The following is a 19599-nucleotide window of genomic DNA, read 5'->3' as shown; positions in this document are numbered from 1 at the left end:
CATGTCTATCTCGGTTAAAAACAATCAAATATTTCAAAAACTATTAATTTGCGACGGAAATGAAGTTGATATTCGTGTTCAGCGCATCAATATTTAGTAGAAAATAGACAACTGGTAGCTGAGTGTGAGACGGGAGGGAAAGTAAAAAAATACCGCCTAATCACAGCTCGGGAGGACTTCCATAACGAGCGACCACTATGAGACAGAGCAAAATTGAGGGCTTGGGGTAGGGGTAGGGTTAGGTCTAGGCCTCTTCTTTATTGTGTTTGATGGGGTGGTCGCTCGTTTCGGAAGTCCTTCCCACAGCTCAAGGTAGATCTGGATTCTAGATCTAGAGGACAATCAATATGTATCTAAAGATAGATCTAGATTTTCTAGAATCTAGATCTAGATCTAGCTAGATACTAGACTAGATTTAGATCTAGATCTCGATCTAGGCCTAAACTTCATTCTTGTAAGTTAGACAAGATCTGATTGCTGCATTTGGCAAACAGTTGCAGAGTTAATTGCGACAGAGTGATGCTGTGACAACTAACGGCGCGACGTTAATTGTGGTAGAGTGACTCTGTGACAAATAATGCAGTGTTCATTGCTACAGAGTGAGTCTGACCAAAAAAAAAAAAGAAAGTTAAAAAGAAAAAAAAGAAAACAAACACATGCACTCACACACCCTCTCTCACTCACACACACACAAAGACACACATGCACACACACTCACGCACACCGCACACGCTTGCCGTTTTCTTACATAGTTGCTGTTGTTGCCCCTTGTGGTTTTTGTTTCTGTTGTATGCTGCTGATGGTTTGTTGTAATATTTGTTGCCTCAATATTTGGGCTTTCTAATACAACGTGTACACATCAAGTCCACTCTACTGTCTGTACAGTACAGAAAGTCTTTATGGATTTTTACCACACACTTTAAGTTCGCCTTCTCAACTGTTTCAGACGATTCCTTCCTAAAGGCAACAAAATTTTCATTTTTAAATTTAGCAAAAGCTTTGTCAAATTTGTCGTAAGATTTGAATGCCTGGTCTAGAAAGTAGTGTTGGGCGGTACAGGCGAAGCCCAGTGTCGACACTTTCTCGGTACTGGGTGCCGATAGCCACCGGTACCGGGAGTGACACCAGTTAGGTGACGTCACATACTTTGCGTCTCACGCCACGATCAGTGCCGCCCGCATCCCCCCCACCCACACACACACACAACGTCAGAATTGGAGGGGCGAACTGTGACGCAAAATACCTTTGAAGTTTTTAAAAATAATTATCGCTGCTAAAAATTGATTTCATTTTCGGAATAGCGTATCAGAGTACACAAAATGGCTCACGTTGAACCTGATTTGATGCCATATTTAAATTTAAGCAAACTTCGGTTTTGATTGTCAATTTTGAATCTGAAGTCATATATCAAGGTCACCAGCTGCGTCGTGTGCATCTGATGTCACAGCTGCTAGGCCTAGGCCTACACACAGCACACTTCCCGTGGCCCAGTAAAAAAGAACGTTGGTGTCGGTACGTTGTTACTCTCTGCTGAGCGTCTAGGTGTCGGCTCCTTCCTAGAGCCGGTACTAACTGTTGGTGTCGACTCCTTCCCAGAGCCGGTACTGGAGGCCAGGTGCCGGTACTGACAACTCCTTCGGTAGAACCGGGAGTTCCGGTACTGGTTACTGGTACCTGCCCACCCCTACTAGAAAGCCTTCCTTGTCAGGCGGAGATTAGATAGGACCACCACGCTGGGAAGCGAAGCGGAAATGGTAGAGGTCTAGATGATGTTAGATTCTAATCATCAATGTAAAAGAGCTCCTTGTTCACTCTGTCGCAATTAACGCCGCGTTAGTTGTCACAGTGTCACTCTGTCGCAATTCACACCAGCATACCATTTTTAGTAGGCCTGCTCTCTCCGAACGCTCGTGAAAATAAACTTGAACTGTATTTCTCTGAAGGGTTTCCGTTCTCGAGATTTTTTGGTTATTTGCGCGCTTGTGTGTGTGCGTGAATGCGTGTGTGTGTGATATGTGAACAGGTGGGGGGGGGGATGTGGGGGTGTGGAGGGATTTTTTTGGGAAGGAGTTCCGCAGAGGGCCAGCTGACCAACAACATACAAAAGAGGGGATATTTTGAGGGCAGCGGCTATTCGGACTCGAGTCTGAATAGCCTCCCATGGCTATTCGGACTCACACTCCAATGCGTGTACCTGATGGGAAGCGGACAGGCAATATTAAGACCTTGGCTTTCCTCGGGTTCTATGTTCTGGCCAAAATTTTCAACACAAATTAAGAAAAGTATAAGATCTAGTGACTTAAAAAATGAACAACAGCTGCAAAATTTGAAATAGTGGAACCTGTGTAAGATGGAATCGCAATGGAGCGTGAAAAAAGTTCCGTCTTAGACAGGGGAATTTAGGGGTGGGGTGGGGGTGGGGGGGTTCAAAGGCCCAGCCGGTGGGATCAAGGATCGCTTGTCCGATCGGCAAGCAGTAGTCAAAACTTCACTCCCCTCAGTTGCTATCCTGTCTGATAGTGACATGCGTCAGTCTTACTTATCCAATTACCACCAGTGCTTGCCTTTCATAGGACCACTGTTTGACCTATTAAAAACAGAAGCGTTTGAACATCTCCTTTGCTTCCCCCTTAGTCCCACTCACCAATGCCACCCCTCACTGCCATCATTGTAACAACGATTCGAGGAACTTTTTTCTCGGCTGGCCGTACGATCAGGGCGACAGGCATTGGTCAATCTAATTTCACACCTCTGGCTTCTGGCTACCCAGGAAAGTTTCCGTAGTGGCTGGCTACTCAAGCACTCTCACGGGCAGTCGTGAGATCACGCCCACTCTACACTGACCATCTGCAGCGCTCAGTGCTCACATGATGGGGTAACATAGGGTAACTTGCACCCCCTACTCCCCTTCCTCGCCCAGTGGCATGGCCATGGCGTTAAGTTTAGAGCCGGCGGAATCAAACATGCGAGTTTTGTCTCAAATCAGGGCTGAGTGGGCAAAGCATTTTCCTTCTTAGACAGGTGAAACCCTCGGAAGGGAGTGGATTTTTCTTTCCGTTTCCGCGTTGGACAGGTTTCCGTTTTATGTAATTAAAGAGGAATATATCAAAGGGGGAGCAGGGAGATTCCGTAAAGACAGGTTTCCGTTTTACACAGGTTTCCGTTAAGGCAGGTTCGACTGTACACAACAGAGGCAAACAGGGAAATGGCAATCTGAGCTCAAAGCAGTGAAAAAAAAATTGAAAATCAAAGTTTCAGTACAGCAAAGGAGGTAGTCTAACCAGCTTTATTTGACGAGAAAGACAAAATCATATTTGTCAATTGGAAGTCCAGTTCGAAATTAAGAAGAGAAAAGTTAAAACCCTTCCAAAGGGAAGAAAGGTCAGTCATTCAGAGTAATGCGCATTGGAGTTTGAGTCCGATTCAGACTCGAGTCCGAATAGCCACTTCGTATTTTGAGCAAGGTATTATACCCTAACCCTTGCCCTAACTGTTGTATAGTTTGCTAACTGGACCTTGTCACGGTAGGTCTGCGGAACTCCTCCCTTTAAAAAAAATAGTTTTTGCTTTAGGGGTGACTAAAATGCAAAACGGTTACTGCCAAAGTCAAGCAGTCTCTTTTTCTCGCAGTACCTTTTGAAGGCATTTTCAAATGGAGTTAAGTCCTGTAACGTTGCCATAACCAACTGAAGTATCTGAATAATCAGACCTTAAAAATTTCTAGCTCTAGAAATTGGATTCAATGCAAAAAATGCTTCTTCCCAGTCTTTGCAGAACGGCGACGGCAGAATGAAAGATGATACCGAACTCTCGCAAATAACCAATTTATCTCGAGAACGGAAACCGTTAGGAGAAATAGATGTCAAGTTTATTTTCCCGAGTGTTCTGAGAAATAGTCACTTTGTTTTTAATTTTTCAATGAAGATTAGAAAAGAATGAGTCAATATCCGGGTATCTCTATAACAAGAGAGCATGTAAAGTATGTGCGTTTTGTCTTTTAAGAATTCTGTGTGGGTATTAAAGAAATGGTGTCATTCCTACTGGGCAGAGAGGTATACAAATAATCTCTTTTATGGCCATTACCCGCTGTTTCTTGGGAGGTAGTTTAACTCCACTGCACAGTTGGAATGAATTTTTCTGGAAATTATCATGAAAGGTAAAACAATTGCATGTCCCAGTACAGCAGGTCTAGTCTTTTCTTTTATGTCATGTTGAGGCCTGTGTGTGTAGACAGTAAATAATAAATTACAAAAGAGGGAGCCTGAAAACAGATGATGAAGAATGTTCCTACCTCATTCCCCTTTTAGCAGGCTGTTGGCCCTGTGACAAAGATTGCAGGATCTACTTTCCCATAGTCAACAAATATATGATATATATCAAGACGCGTGGGAATCAGGCGCTTGTCAATTTTTGGGAATGCAGAATTATTGGTGCAATATTAAAGCTTGTTCATTTGTCTTGATTTCTTAGAAAAAAATTTAAATACCCATTTATCTTGAATACAAGGCAAAATATTTGCGATTGAAGGAGGTGGAAGTAGCCTGGTTTCAGAGGTAAAATTACCAAGAAAATGGCAGCCACATATTGGTTATTTCCCTAGTTTGAGAGTCCATGGATATATTGAAAATTTACTTTTTTGTGTGCCTTTAATCATCATTTTTCAGTGAAATCCATACAGAAATTTGTTCTTGAATGCCTTAAAAAGGGTGTTGAGCCAAAAAACAAAAATTTGACAAAAATTGCAAAACTGATGGAAAAGTGTCATTTTCTACAATTTCATTATTTTGACCAGCACCTGATTTCACCATGCTGCCTCATATATATATATATTATGCTTTGTCATTCATCGTCCTTTGCATTTCAGGTGGAGGACTTAGCACTTCGACCTTTTGTTTGAAGAGTTTATATTATAAAAACATGTGTTATCCAGGCTGTTATGAGAGAAGCATTTCATGATTGGATGTTTGATGTCTATTGTTTTGCAGCAAATGGTTTTGAGCTTCAGAGTATCAGAACTTCATGTACTTCTTGGTTTTGCGGGAAGGAACAAAAGTGGAAGGAAACAAGAGCTGACCCAAAGGGCGTTGGGATTGGTGCAGAAAGGCTGTTCTTTACCTGTGCAGATCAAGATTCGAGAGCTGTACAGGTGTGTTTGGTCAAGAGGAGATCAATTTTTTTACAGTGGAGTCCACCTATAACGAGTCCTGAAATAACGAGAAGTCTTGTTATGAAGACACTGTTCTAAAACCCCGTTTTTCCCCTTTCTTTATCTTTGTTAATAAAATACTGCTATTTCGCAATCAGACAAACTCGCAAGTTGGGTATTTTAACAGAATATTGCTGCTGCTGTGTACAGCACACAGACCAATTTAATTACACATATAAAACCTCGCCAGTTGAGAAAGTTGTTGGTGATCTAGCTAAACAAAGAATGGGAGAGCCCACATGAACCAACAGTGAAGGCCGGAGAGAATGAGTGGGGAGGGTGTGGCATGCGCAGATAAGCAGAACGCCTCGCGTGATAGGCCAGCCTAGTCTAGATTATCTAGGCCTACTGTTACCATGTCACTCACTTCTCCGATGCGGAGATGGAGAAGTCACAATGCTGTATCAATAGATTGAGCGAATGTGTGGTGACGTGCGTAAGCAGACGGAACGCAACACAGGGTGTGGTGGGGTGGGGGGCAACACAGCGGGCGAGTTAGCCTAGAGCCAGAGCCCTTTCTTTCTGATCGCCAACTCCGAGCTGTCAACATTGCAAGCGCTAGAGACAGAAACCAGATTCGATTTTTGATTAAGTAAGACCTAGAGGTCATGTTGAACAAAATGATCATCAGAGGATACAAAGAGGAATAAACAGAACACCACTCATAGATTAGGCATACTTTATTATTATTTCCCTTGAATTTATTACTGGATCCCGTATTTATCGAGAATCCTGCTATAACGGGCATTTCGCACCGGTCCCCTCCCTCTCGTTATAACAGGATTCCACTGTATAAGATTCAGTCATCCTCCTAGTATGTCGACATAATGCTAGGTTTTGTTTTTGTTGGCATGGTTATAATAATTTTTTTGTTCAATTTTGAAAGTTTATTTAATTATGTCAGTCTGGCACTGGATGGTTTACTGTGACAATGCGATCTCCTGTTACTCCTACCTGACAGTCTTTCAATGTGTACTGCCATAAAAGGCCTGCACTTGAAGTTAATTTTATACTAGCACTTCTTTCCGCACCCTGAACTTTTGAAGGTCCAGAACTCCCCCAAACTGAAACTGAAGCCATTAAAACAATTTTAATGTCGTTAATGACAGTCCCAAGCCTGTAATAAACACAGTATAGGTATTATAATTATATATTGTAGATTGTAGAAGAACCCCAACTGGATTTGCATAAAGGGAGTGTATACAGATCAGGTAACCGGGAACAAAGTCACAAAGTATACAGACCCAGTAGGGGAAATCTTTTGTGTCAGAAAGTTTCAGCGCCCTCTTGGCTCAGGGTAGACTTAGGTTCTTCTAGATCTATGGCCTAAGTCTAAATTTAGACAGACAGACATTTTATAAATCTTTGATCTATTTTCGAGGCCTAGATCTAAATGAATATTGCAGATGTCTTATCGATGAACGATCGTTTTTCCTCCGTTTTGGAGTTGGAGGAATCAATAAGACAATAAGAAAAGAACAATGTCATAATTTCAATTGAGCAGTCACCCTCTCTATTTCTTTTAGTGTCCCTTCCCTCTCTCCCCCTCTCCCTACCCCCCTCTCTCTATCTGTCTCTCTCTCTCTCCCCTCCCTCCCCTGTGTTTTGCGCACTTTCTCTTTCTCTTTGTTTCTGTCTTTCTTTCTCTCCCACTTACTTTCCCACTCTATCTTTCTCTCGTTCCCTCCTATCAACTGGGGCATGTGATATTTGCAAGCACTTGCCCCTGTTCTCTACAACCTCCTTTTTCTCTCTCACTTACACACACGCACACGCACACGCACACACACACACCGGTCTGGGCGCTGAAACTTTCTAAAATCACAAAAGAGTTGCCTTACTGGGTCTGTGTTCTTCGTGACTTTGTTCCCGGTTACCGGGTCTGTATACACTTCGTTGCATAAAATCCCCCCCCCCCCCCCTGAATTCCAAACATTGATCGCATGTAACTGATTTTGAAATATGTTTGTTTTTTTCCCCCAATATTTTCAATATATTTCCTCAGTTTATTGTCAAATGATGTGAAAATACATATTTTTTAATTGTATATGTTAATAAACCTGGGACGGTTCGACATGTAATCTGAATCTACCGGGGTTCTAGAATCTCTGATTTTTTCCCCCCTCAAACTCAGATTTCTAGAGAGGATTCTGAGGAAAACTCCCATTTTTGATCATGGAGAAGTTGGCAGGTCTGCTCTAAGATGATATATCACAGCAACTTCATTATGCCCAAAAATTGACAAGCGCCTGATTCCCCGGCGTGTGACACATTTGTTAGAGCAGCATAATTTCAAGTTTACACGTGTTGATTACTAAGGTTATGAGCATTATATTTGGAGGGGAGGGGGGGGGGGGGGGAGGGCTTTGTTCTACATTTTTTTCTGTAAAGTTTTGCTTGTAGTTGTAGTTAGAAGGTGCCACTGGCAGGTCAGACTTCTTTTCTAACCCTCTGTTGTGTCGGCCTGTTTGTTTTACTTTTCCCTGCTTTACATATATGACCCTTGCTGTGTCAATTTGCTTCTATTTACTTTAAGAAACCCAAGCTCTGGTCTTGTTTTTGGTTGAGTTTTGCCTTAATTGTGTTGATTTCATATAATATAAATTCTAGACTAAGCTGAACAGAATTTAGTGTGCAATTTTGTAAGCAAGAAGTTGGTGGGCGCTTTGGTGTTTTTTACTTTTTTGTATTTTTGTTTTTATAATTTATAATCTCCTACTGTAATGTAAGGGCAAAATGTAGTTCTTGCAATATTCTCGCGTGTATCTCCTGTAACTTTGGAAATGAAATGCTATCCTCAGGCAAATCTACCCTGTCACCAAGGGTCAACCTAGTGCCCCACCCCCTCATAAAGAAGTGAACATGCCTGTCATGCACAGACATCAAGGTGAGCATTTTATAGGGACTGTTTTATATATCCGACAATGTAATATACTTTTTTTTTTAAACTGAAAAAAGTAGAAACTAGCAGCTTTGTTATCTTATAAATTATATCATGTCTCTAATCCCTTTTCTGTTTTCATTTTGAATCTTTTTCCTTTTTTGAATGTCTGATCATCATATTGTATGGTCAATTTGTTTTGTCCATTTTGCTTTCATCTTTTTTTTAGTGGTTAATTACTTGAAGGTAGTGGAAGGGACTGAATTGGGTGACTGTTGGAGTGTATTCCTTTTCCATTTTTATTTTCTGGCTTGTTTGACAAAACTTGTGGTTGTCATGGTTGAGGTAGTCAGTTCTTGTTTCCAACTTGGAAGTGTGCTTTTTTTTTTTACCTGAAATATTTTTTTTCCTTTTTGCACCTGGTTTGCTGTGTTGTTTTGCATGTTTTTCAAGATGTGAATAAAAAAGGGTAGGGATGTTTTGTTTCACCGGTGAGTAAAAGCATGACTGGTGGAAGTTTTATTCATTCTGTTTCCCATATATTTGAAAGTTTGAGTTTTGTATTGCAACACAAATTTTTTAACTTAATACCATAATACTTTCACAGATAAGGATTAGTCCCACAACCTGTCACATTAGACACTGAAGTCCATTTGAATAGATTTTAGTTTTCACATTTAAGCCTGCTATGCCCTACGCTTAAACCCCCCACCCCCAACCTTATTGTATATATGGACATGTCTATGTGCGCCTCAGTCAAACTCGACTTTCAGATTAGAACGCTATGTATGATCTAATGTGTATCATTCTCATGATGCTGTCAAAAGTTTGACTCCAGTTGTTTGTTAAAGTTCCATCTGCCTGTATTGTTGATTACTTGGGGGGAAAAGTGACCTGTCAGAGAAAGAAAGGCTACTATTCAGCTGGAATTAAATACTCTTGATCTACATGCCTCATTTTTGCTTGATCTCTTTTATAATTTCTGCTTATATTATCTGCATCTTCATTTGTTCGTTTTTTGTATGAATTAAAGTTCTTATAGATAATTTTGTCGTTGTGAAAATGGGTTAGAGAAAGTTACCTCTAATTGTTTTTTAAACATGTGTTGTATTTGCTTTCATTTATTCATTTCGTTGGCTATAATCTGCTGCTCTAATCTCTTCTATTGCTGACTTTTTTTTTGCATTGAGTAGTAACCTTATTTTTTTCCTTCTAATTTTCTTTATAGGAATTGTTGGGTACCCTCCAGAGGGTCCAGGTAAGCTTGCTTTCTACCTCACTGAACTGGATTTTGGTGGAGGAGGAAGGAGTATGTGGGAGTACAGAAATCTTAATAATGTGGAAGCTAATGGTATATTTTCCCTTCAGATTTTGAGGAAAAGAAACAGGGTTTGGGTTTTTGCATTACAGAAAGTATATTTCTTGTGGTGTAATCACAGTTTGCATGTGTTTGCTGCTAGCCTTGTTCATCTTGGATAGGTATTATAGATGCTTGGTACTGTTTTTATATTTGTGGGCCATTCTCAAAAGGTTGGCTTTATAAAGTTGCACGTTGTCAGATGTTTAAATTTTATGCTTCTCTAATTCTCATGCAGTCTTCACTGGTTGTCTTTCCTACTTTCTTGTAAAGAAAATAATGACACATAACTTTTGAACTGGAAAGTGTGTTTATTTTTTAAAACTACTGCACTTGATTGGTTGTTCAGTTTTGCTTACAGTAAAATGGATGTGTCTCCACTCCATGATTTTTGCCTATGAAAAATGAATGCAGTGCTAGTGAGCTTTCTTCCTGTTGATATATATATATATATTACGTGTGTATTATGCAAAGTTAGATGAAGTTCAGAAGGGTTTTCATTTTTGTGATTAACAAGGAGGTGGAGGGGATTCTGAAAATTGGTGCATGGTGTCTTGAAATGCCACTAATTTTGACCCCCTTTTTTAAAACAAGCTTATTAAAATTATAACGGAAATGTAGACTTATCCCGTGAGTGGTATTCATGGATGAGGATGCAGCAAGAAAAACTGAGAGCACCCGATACTTATCATTTTCAAAATCATTGACGTCTGTTATGTGAAGTTGTGGAGTATGGCTGGTTTCTTATTGAATAGAGTATATTTTAACATATATATTATATATATAATTTCCTGTTTTTTCCACTGGAGTTTTCATATGTATTTAATTCAAAGATCATGAATTTGGATCGGTATTTCCTATCAATCTTCCTTTTGTCCTATTTGGATCTTAAGATACACTCCAGCTGGGCGTGCCTTTTGAGAATGGCTGTTTTTCTGCATTTTTACAAAGTTAATTTGTTAAATTTTTGGGGGGATATGTTCCATTTTTTTGGTATATAATATGCTTCTCTGTTGGAAAGTTTTGGGTTTTGAATTTCTTTCAAATATATTAGGTGATTCAAATGAATTCAAGTGGATGTTTGCAAATGAAATATGAGTTCAGCTTTTCTTTAAAAGTGTGACATAACGTAAAAGACAAAAGACAATGAATGAACTACCAAAATAAAGAATAAGGGTCCCTTACCGTGCCTTTTGACAAGAAAGAAAGCACAGAAATAGCGGACCCCCCGGGGCAGTGCCACTGACTGTAGTGTCTTTAGGCCATTCCCAAAGGGGGGACATTTCTCGTTCAAGCACAGTAGAATTATAAATGGGCTGATTCATGTCATGCTCATAACTGTGCCTGATCTACAACAGGGAACTGCTGCTTTTTCTTTCTTAATCCTTACTCTTGTCATTTTCCTCTACTTCTTTTGTATGTTTGTCACTCTCTTGTGACTTGCTATTTTCGGGGTGCCTTGATAGTCGAAGCAGACCTTGTGCTGTTGAAGCTAGAGAGGTGAGCAGAATAAGTCTGATTCCCTGTAAAGACTTCTCTGTTGACACCCACCCTTTGACGCTCATATGACCTTATGCAGTTGCGAGCGCCGTAAAACTCTCTACTATAAAAAGAGAAGAAATAGTTGCTGTTTAATTTCTATTGTAAACTGTGTGTTGCAGCTGCCAGGTCAGTCTGTAATTTCATTACATTTGCTGAATTGATGTTGACTGTAATGTGGGGGAAATACAAGTTTTTAAACCCTATCCCTACGCCCCGAGGTCATTTTGTACCCCCAGGGTTGTTTTCTTCACATTTTAGAATAACTTCTAGTGCAAAGATCTCTTTGAAACTTATCAGTATTTCTCAAAAAATAATTTTGACAGACTGCTATGCAAAGTGTATGGATCGGATTAACGAGTAAATTTTCTCTTTGGAAAGGGGTGGTACAGAGTTTCCCACGTGGTATGGATACGATAGTAAAACTCAACGTTCTGATAGGGTTAAACTTTCTTTACACGGTGTCGCGATAATTTAGATTAAGTAAGATGCACCAGCAATTCTGCTTAGTTAAGCTTAAGTAAGTTAAAGTAAAGAACGTCCATGTTTCTTATGTGCTTGCAATGTATTTTTAAAAGAATTACTTTATGTTCCTTTTTTTTTTCCTCATTAGGGAATTTCTCATTGCAAAAGGCTTTGCATGCAACTGGTTTGAATATTTTTTGTTTTGTTTTTGTTAGTGACAATGTTGTTGACCTATCTGTGGTTTTGTGTTGTTGCTCTAGATCTCCTGCCTTTGGGATTTTGCATTCTCTCTTTGATAGCAGCTTTTGAAAAAGGCAAACTGAAACTGAAATTATATTTTTGTTGTTGTTGCAAAAAAGTGAGAAGTTTCAGTGAACTGTTTTCACAGGTGCTTTCTCACACTGATGTGTAGTAAATGTGTTCAGCCCTCTCTTTCTAGGCCTACCCTCCCAATTTATTTTGTTCACTCTATTTTCTCTGCTCAGCTAATTGGTTTTCTGTTGGTGGATTGGTGTGTTGTGTGTTCTGTCTGGGGTTTTGTTGTATCCCATGAGAGGAACTTTTTAAAGACAGCAGTACTATGTCACACATGTACCAATGTAGATACCCACCTCCTAGATACCCGTCTTACAGATACCCACCTCCTAGATACCCGCCTTTTCGTCATCACCATGACCACTTTGACTGTCCTCGTGAGTTTGTACTGATTTGGATAGATAGTCATTATGAAAAAGAGGAAATGATTTAGTTTTTGCCAGTTTTTTATTTGTTACAGTGGTCAGGCATGGCTAACATTAACCTAATTATTGGTTTTATTCAAAGATTGGATTTTTTTCTTTGCGGAAATTGAATCATCAGGACAACTTCATTTATGATTATAGTAGTGTCTAAGTGTTGATTGTTTTATACTTATTTCCTCTCTGTCAGTATGTTGTCTGTGACCACTATGGTCATTGTTCACTGGGCTTTACTGAAGTTTTTATGAAGATAGTAAAATTGACTTTGATTTTTTTTAAAGTTCTTGATTCAGTTTGATGTCAGAGATGGAAGGCATCATGAGTCTGACAATAGTTTGAAAACAGAGTGAAAACCTTTGAGGTCAGAAACACTTTGCAGTCGTCGCTTATTACTGTCAAGTTTCAGGAAAAACGAGAGGTCATCGATATCATGTTGTGAATTATTATAGTACTACTTTTGTGTTGGTCTTATTATGCTGAGTGTAGTTCTGTTAGTCATAGTTCTGCTCCCATTCTAGTATTTATTACTTTTCTCTGCCTAGGATACAAAACATTTTGTAGAGTAAGAACTTAAGAACTCCGTACAAAGTACAGACCCGTTGGCAAACAGTTTTTTTTCACAGGTGATTTTCAATTTTCAGGAATGTACAAATAGTGAGAGGGACATGACAACATTTTAGTGTTTTGGTTTGGTCCCATTTTCCTTGTCACGGTGGCTTGTATTTCAACATCTAGATCTAGATCTAGTGTATGATTAGTATAGAATAATAAGACAGGTTTCGCAAGGGACTGGGTTGGGTAGCAGAAGTGTTTCACCTTAGGTCAGATATGTCATAATAAAAAAGTTTTGAAGTCATTTCATTGTTCTTTAAAAGCATATAGTAGATTGTTAGAGATTATATAATTTTTTACTACTTTTAAACATGTAGATGACATAATCTTTGACTGCTGTACTAGTTTTTGTTGGGAACAGGTTGTAAATAGTAACATAAAGCACACTCAGATACTGTTCTAAACTTATATTGGAAGTTGTCAGACATGACAGTTCTTTGTCTGAGAAACAACATACAGAATGATGAGTGGAGGGCATGACCAGTAGGTTCTAATTCTAAAATTCTTGACTGACTTTGTCATTTCTGATAATTTGCCTTCCTTACCTTTTCTCGGCACAAAAATCTTATGACTATTTTTGTGTCTGTGTACCTCTCTTTTATGTGTATAAGTGAAAAAATGTACAGTTCAATTTGCTCTACCCATATTTTGTGTTGTTGTTGTTTGTTTTTTTTGGTCTATGTAACACTTTGATGTTTGTACCATGTAGCATTGTTTATTCCTCTGATTGTACATCACTTTGGTTTGTTCACCCCAATGTGTGTTGACACTTACTGTAGTCTTGCTCTTGAATGCACATATCTTATTTATGTGATACTGCTTCTTCCAAATTTATCACCGGTGTTGAAATGTTTGTATAAAAAATCTTTAAAATTTTGTTTTTAGTCTTAGAAATCTACTGGTAAAGCTGAACACTTTAATTTTGGAGTGCTACTTTTTCTCAGTCCGTGGCAAACGCCAATGGAGAATTTGGCTTGAAAAATTAAGCTTTTTCAGTTTAAATTAAGGAAATTAACTAGCATGTACTCTTTGTTTGGAAACTGGCGTAACACCACAACTTAATGAAGTAAATGTCAATCAATGTGGAAAGTACTGTGTTAATTTAAGAAGTAGTTGGGTGTCTTTACAAGTCGCAGTCGTGATAACAAAGCCAATTGGACACTGTATTGGAGCAATTATATGCATTAGCATTCTGTATTGAAAAGACTTAATTTGAGTGTCATGAACAACTTTTATATTATGTTTGAGCAAGTGAAGTGCCTAACTTGGCTCTCAGGAGTAAAATTAATTAAAAGAAGGTAGAGAGTAGGTGGTGTAAATCCACAGATATTCGCAGTGGAGATGAGGCATGCTAACTATTCTTTGCTTTTTTTATAAATGATGTGGGAGGAAAAGTTTGTGGGTCAGTGTCAAATATATTTTTGTTGCAGTTACTACAAAAATGAACAAGTCCCAGTTTTTGAAAAATTGCCGCACAGGGTAGAGTTAAATGAAGTCACTTGTTTTTCTTGTGAGAGCGACAATATGCATTACTCTTCGTATAAGAACACTTTTTGTTTTGTTTTTTCCTTTTGTATGGTTGTGTCCTGACGTCATCCACTTTTTCTTAATTTTTAAATAGCACGCAGCATTCTGTTTTTTTTTCTTTTTCTTTTTTTCTTTTTCCTTTTTACCTTTTTAAAAAGTAAGGCAGCTGTTCTTAAAGCTGTAAAGATTTAATAATCATGGTTGTAGAATTTAAAAAATACAACCCCACAATAAATGTTTGGAAGGATTTTGTTCTATAATGTATCATTGCAGTCCTTTGAATGGGCTCAGTTTTTGCTTCTATTTCCATTCTCATTCATTCGGGAAATAGGTGGTTGGTGGATGCTCTAGTGTGGTTTGCTCCTGTTTTCCTATTTAAAAAAAAAGAACTGTTGTCCTTATTTCTCCTCCCTTTTTTTTGTATGGTACTCTCTTGTAACACCTCTAATCTTCAGGATTTACATGACCTGTTTTTGTTGCGAGTGCCATAAAACTCATTAAAACTAAAGTAAAAAAAAAAATTCTTTGAATTTGCAAATTAACATATAACTATGACATAAAAGAAGTAAAATATTAGGTTATTGAAGCATTACCAATACTTTCTTCATTGATGTTGGTTAGACTGATTATTCATATTTATTTTTGCTGTTGTGCTGTTGTATTGCAAGAATTTTCCAGTTCAGGAGGCCTTTCACTTTCATGCTTTTATACTTTTATCTGTTTATGGCGAAGATGTTTTTAAAACTAGGTACATGTTTGCATGCCAAGATAATGCTTTCCTGGCTTTTAGAAGACTTTGGAGCTTCTGCTTCCCATTCATCCTTTTTTTGTAGGTCTAATTTTTCCAGCATTTACTTTGTTTAGACTTCCCCAGTTAAAAATGAAATACTTGTAAACAATTAGCTCTGTGGATGTGTCTGGGTCATGAACAGATTTGCATGTCAAAAGTACACAAACTGTAGATTCTATTCTTAACAAATGGAATACCTGTTTTTCTTTCTTACAGTTGGCCTTGACTACAGCAATGCGATGAGTGGCATGAGGTCAATGATCACTCAAGCCCCGATTCCTGTGAACCCAGACGTGAAGTTAAAGCGCCTGCCTTTTTATGATGTGCTAGGGGATCTTATGAAACCCTCAAGCCTTAGTAAGTCCTAGAGTGCTCAACTGACTGATGTACCTATGTCATAGAATGTCACTTAAACGTTTTCCATTTACAAAGATATATTGCATTATGGCTTCCAAAGTATTTCGTGTCTTCAAGTTGGGAGTGCCAAAGTCATAATGTTACACAAATGTGTGTGTTTCTTGTCTTGTCAAATTTTGAGCCTCCCATGAAACAAGAATTCATTGTCTTCAGTCATAGGGTAGGGGGGGGGGGGCATCAATCAGAGGGATGCGGCTCTCTTGTCTATGTTTACTGTCTCCTGTTGGCCTCCTTTGGTGCCAATCTATTGACTGAGGGTCAGGTTGAAGGAAAAAAATTATACCTGAAGCTCATAAGGAGCAAGTGTCTGGTAAGAAATGTAAAACTATTTTAAATAAAAATCAAAGTAGGCGCGGTTGAAAGGTCATGGCATCGACAGTCTCTTAACTGTAACTGTCACCTGCATACAGTGCTATCGCTTTACCAACCTTTTCATAAAGAAGTTATGCCCCCTTCGATTTTCACAGTTCCTCTTGAAGGGTGTTAAAATACAAATGCACATTTCAAAATTTAACATTTGGAAACAGTAAGTGTAATAATGTTATTTTCATATCATGCCATATTATGTTGGCAGACTTGATAATGCCTTTGCTTTAGAGATAATGCTCCATGGATGTCGAAGGTTAAACACTGTTTGTCTTTGAACAACAAAGGGGATAAAATACATATGTGCTGTATGTACTTTTTTTGGCCCTCTTTAGTAGATGAAGTTAAATGAATGTTGATAATTTATTGGAATGTTTTTGAGTACTTCAGTGATGATATTTTTGTTTTTTTACTCCCACCAGTTCCAAAAACCAGCAGCAGAATGCAGGAGACGATATTTGTGTTTCATCTAACCCCACAACAAGCCCAGGACATCACCATGTCCAGGTTAGTAGAGGGCCACTCTCACCTTACCCTTTCCAGGTTTTGTTAATTAGGATTTTCTGATTAAAACAATTGTTGTGAAATATGGCAACTATAATGGAGGCTCCTCGTGCTGATACTCAACATTTTTGTCAGAATAGATAACATTTGACATGTCCGAAGTTGTTCCTGCATATATTATGAAAATCAGTTGAGGGCAATTAAAGGTCATTGCTTTTATTTTTTCTGTATGCTCTCTGAACCGACTATTCCTGGCTAAAGTTGACCCAATTGGCCACACTGAACATTACTGGAAAATGTAAATATGTGTAGACCCAGTCCATGACTACACCTATGCCCAAAAACTGTAAAAATATTTTACCTAAGTTAGAAACTGTCTTCATAAGTTTTTTTCTTTTTCTTTCAGGGATTTCCGGCCTGGGGCCAAGTGTGAGTACACAGTGCAGGTTCAAGTGCGTTTCTGTCTGTTGGAGACGACATGTGAACAGGCTGACACGTTCCCCTCACAGATACAAGTCCGTGTGAACAATAAGCCAGCAACGTTGCCGGTAATGTTATGGTCCATACTTATCTGAAATACTAGTTTTGTAATGTTTGAATTAGATTATACTTGATTGATAAAGAAAAGGTGTTCCAACAGATTTGTTGTAAATTAAGAATAGAGTGATTGTGATAGTAACATGTGCTGCTTGTATTTATAAAACAGATATTTGACAGTGCTTTCAAGCATTTCCTCGACAGCTCAGCTCAACTGTCACCACCACACATGCTTTCACATACACAGAAATTCACACATAAGAAGACTTGTACAAAGAGCATGTAGCAGAACTTTTCTGTTATTCTACATTATTTGTTAGTGTAATATGACTGCATCTACAGAACTTTTTAGGTATTCATAGAAATGATGAAATAATGTGCTATTGCATTTGCAAGGCCATATCTGTGAATAGGTTGGGAAAGACCAGACCATGGTTGCTCTCCTTGAGAGAAATCTGTAAGTCCCTGTATTATTTCTTGAATAATTGCAGAATGTAATCCCAACAAATAAGCCCAATGTAGAGCCAAAGCGACCAGGGAGACCTGTAGATATCACGAGTCTTTGTCGATTGTCCCCGACTGTGTCCAATGCCATCACTGTCTCTTGGGCCACTGACTTCACTCGGGTATGTACTCATGACCTCACACTGTCACTTGTCTATGATTCTGCTATTTTTTTTCTCACTATTTCAGTCGAAACCTGTGCCGTTGCATAATAAAGCTCCACCAAAAAAGTATGGCAGCCCTATAGATATAACTTCATTGTGCCGACTAAGCCCTACTCAATCAAATCAGATACATGTGTCTTGGTCTCCAAGTGCTGCTGTGGTATCACTTTGTTTCAAAACGTTCTGTTCTTTTGCTTGATTGGAAGCTTTTTTCTGGTTTCTCTTTGCTGTTTCTTCAAGTTGTTGTTACATGTTTTGAAAGAGTAATTCAGGAATGTATTTCTGAGCTTTTGGTTCTACTGATTTTGCTGAAAGCATTTTTTCCCTTGTTAAAATTTTTGTGTGTTAATCATTGTTTTTTACATGCTGATTAACAAAATTCTCGTTGAATATTTTGTGATGAGTACAATGGGCCACAGTTGGTTCACCATAAATGTCAACCCAATGAACCTGTGACACCGATATATTGGTGTGCGAGTTATTTTCCCCTGCCCTGCAGCTCCGATATATAGGTGTGTGCATGTCTACCTTAGAACAGTAGTCCATACAAGGATAAAAAGGGGGAAAATGATGTCAAAAGGACTTACAAGGTTCGTTGCAACTATTGTAAAGCAATCAAGGCAGCTCAAGGAAGAGGGAATTGGTTTGAATAAAGAAACCATGCAGAGTTCTTGGGGAGTGTTGCCATGTAGGCATTTCTTTTCTCAGGAAGCCAGGGGACTGATTATTTTGGGCTCAGGAGGTCAGGGTTTATTGGGTTAAGCAGGCATGGGCAAACATGTCCAAGTTACGGGCCAAATTAAGTAATTATGAATACCTAGGGGGCCAAAGCAGGAGAAAATTGGGTGAAGGATCAGTTGAAATACCTAAGCTCTCAAAAGTGGGACGAAAACTGACACTATAGCATACATCACTTAAGGGCATTTCTTGAGATAAAATACTGGACCTATTTCTTTCAGCTGGGCCAGAAAAACTATTGATTTTAATTTCCAAGGCAGGCAGTTTGTTTTTATTGATTATTGATTCACAGCAGGACACATTCATTATTAATTACTGTGTCGACTTGCGGCCTTAAATTTGCCCATGCCTGATGTAAGGTTAGGTAAGAATGAAAGTTTCATCTTTAAAGTTTTAAAAGGAAAAATGGGCCAATGTGAAATCAAAGTGTTCTGACATTATGATTTTGTGATTATTCTCCTGCATCCGTCTTTTTAATTATTGCCTCATTTTTGGAGCTGAAAGTGTTTAGATTACAACACTGTTGTACTAACATGGAAATATATCCTCAGAAAGAATAATTTTGGGGTTTTTAAGTTTAGTTTGGTTCTTACTTGTCAATAAAACAGTATTTGCTATACTTTCTTATGAAAGTTTTTGCACCACACTGAACTCAATCAGTGTCAGTTTTGAATTTTTTTCTCATTTAAAAAAATGTTACTAACACCAGTTTTGTAACTTGCTTATATGTTCAGACATGCTCAGTAACTTTAATTCTTTGTTTCCTGCCAACAGAGTTTCTGTATGTCCATATACCTTGTGAAGAAACTGTCTTCAGACATCTTGTTACATAGACTGAAGCAGTTTGGTAATCGCCATTCAGACCACACTAAAGCATTAAGTAAGTTCATACAGTATGTTTCCCAATCATACGCTTAAGGGTAGGAGCGCTCAAAATTGTCATCTGTTGTTGGTACTAGTTGTCTGTTGGAAAGGGGAGGGTTGGTGACATGAAAGCATTCTGGTAATGTCGTCACCTTGTAAGTTCATTCATTTGGTGTTAGCATAGAGAAATGTGGCAGTTGTGCTGGTGTGTTGCAAATTGACAGTATATAATGGCTTGAGTTTAATCAATTTTGGGCCTGGTTGGATCGGGGGAAGGTGGGGGTACATGAGCAGTATGTTTATTACCCTTAAGCATTGGTAAGTCAGATAATCAGACCCCTCTACCCCTTTTGCCTTTTTGATAACTTATCAGGTGCTAGCTTATATGTAG

The 19599-nt window shown here is 38.6% G+C and overlaps 1 protein-coding gene across 8 annotated transcripts in view; it reads left to right on the top strand.

Moving 5' to 3' along the window:
* Positions 1–19599, top strand: part of LOC101859470 (E3 SUMO-protein ligase PIAS1) — a 30289-nt gene that overhangs the window by 953 nt on the left and 9737 nt on the right. For 3 of the 8 annotated variants that reach the window (XM_005094237.3, XM_013080210.2, XM_013080211.2), the window contains exons 2-10: positions 4986–5146; positions 8008–8093; positions 9316–9345; positions 11597–11632; positions 15331–15471; positions 16320–16404; positions 16808–16949; positions 17430–17564; positions 19119–19224. In XM_005094237.3, coding sequence (XP_005094294.1) covers positions 4986–5146; positions 8008–8093; positions 9316–9345; positions 11597–11632; positions 15331–15471; positions 16320–16404; positions 16808–16949; positions 17430–17564; positions 19119–19224 — 922 coding nt within the window. Of the gene's footprint in view, positions 1–4985; positions 5147–8007; positions 8094–9315; positions 9346–11596; positions 11633–11701; positions 12141–15330; positions 15472–16319; positions 16405–16807; positions 16950–17429; positions 17565–17631; positions 17767–19118; positions 19225–19599 lie in introns of those variants that run through there. The other 5 variants (XM_013080209.2, XM_005094238.3, XM_005094239.3 and 2 more) reach the window with 5 other exon arrangements.

This window comes from Aplysia californica, unplaced genomic scaffold (genome assembly GCF_000002075.1).
Source record: "Aplysia californica isolate F4 #8 unplaced genomic scaffold, AplCal3.0 scaffold00078, whole genome shotgun sequence".
Taxonomy (NCBI): Eukaryota; Metazoa; Mollusca; class Gastropoda; order Aplysiida; family Aplysiidae; genus Aplysia; species Aplysia californica.
The sequence above is the reverse complement of the archived record's forward strand: the minus strand, read 5'-3'. Positions and strand labels throughout refer to the sequence as shown.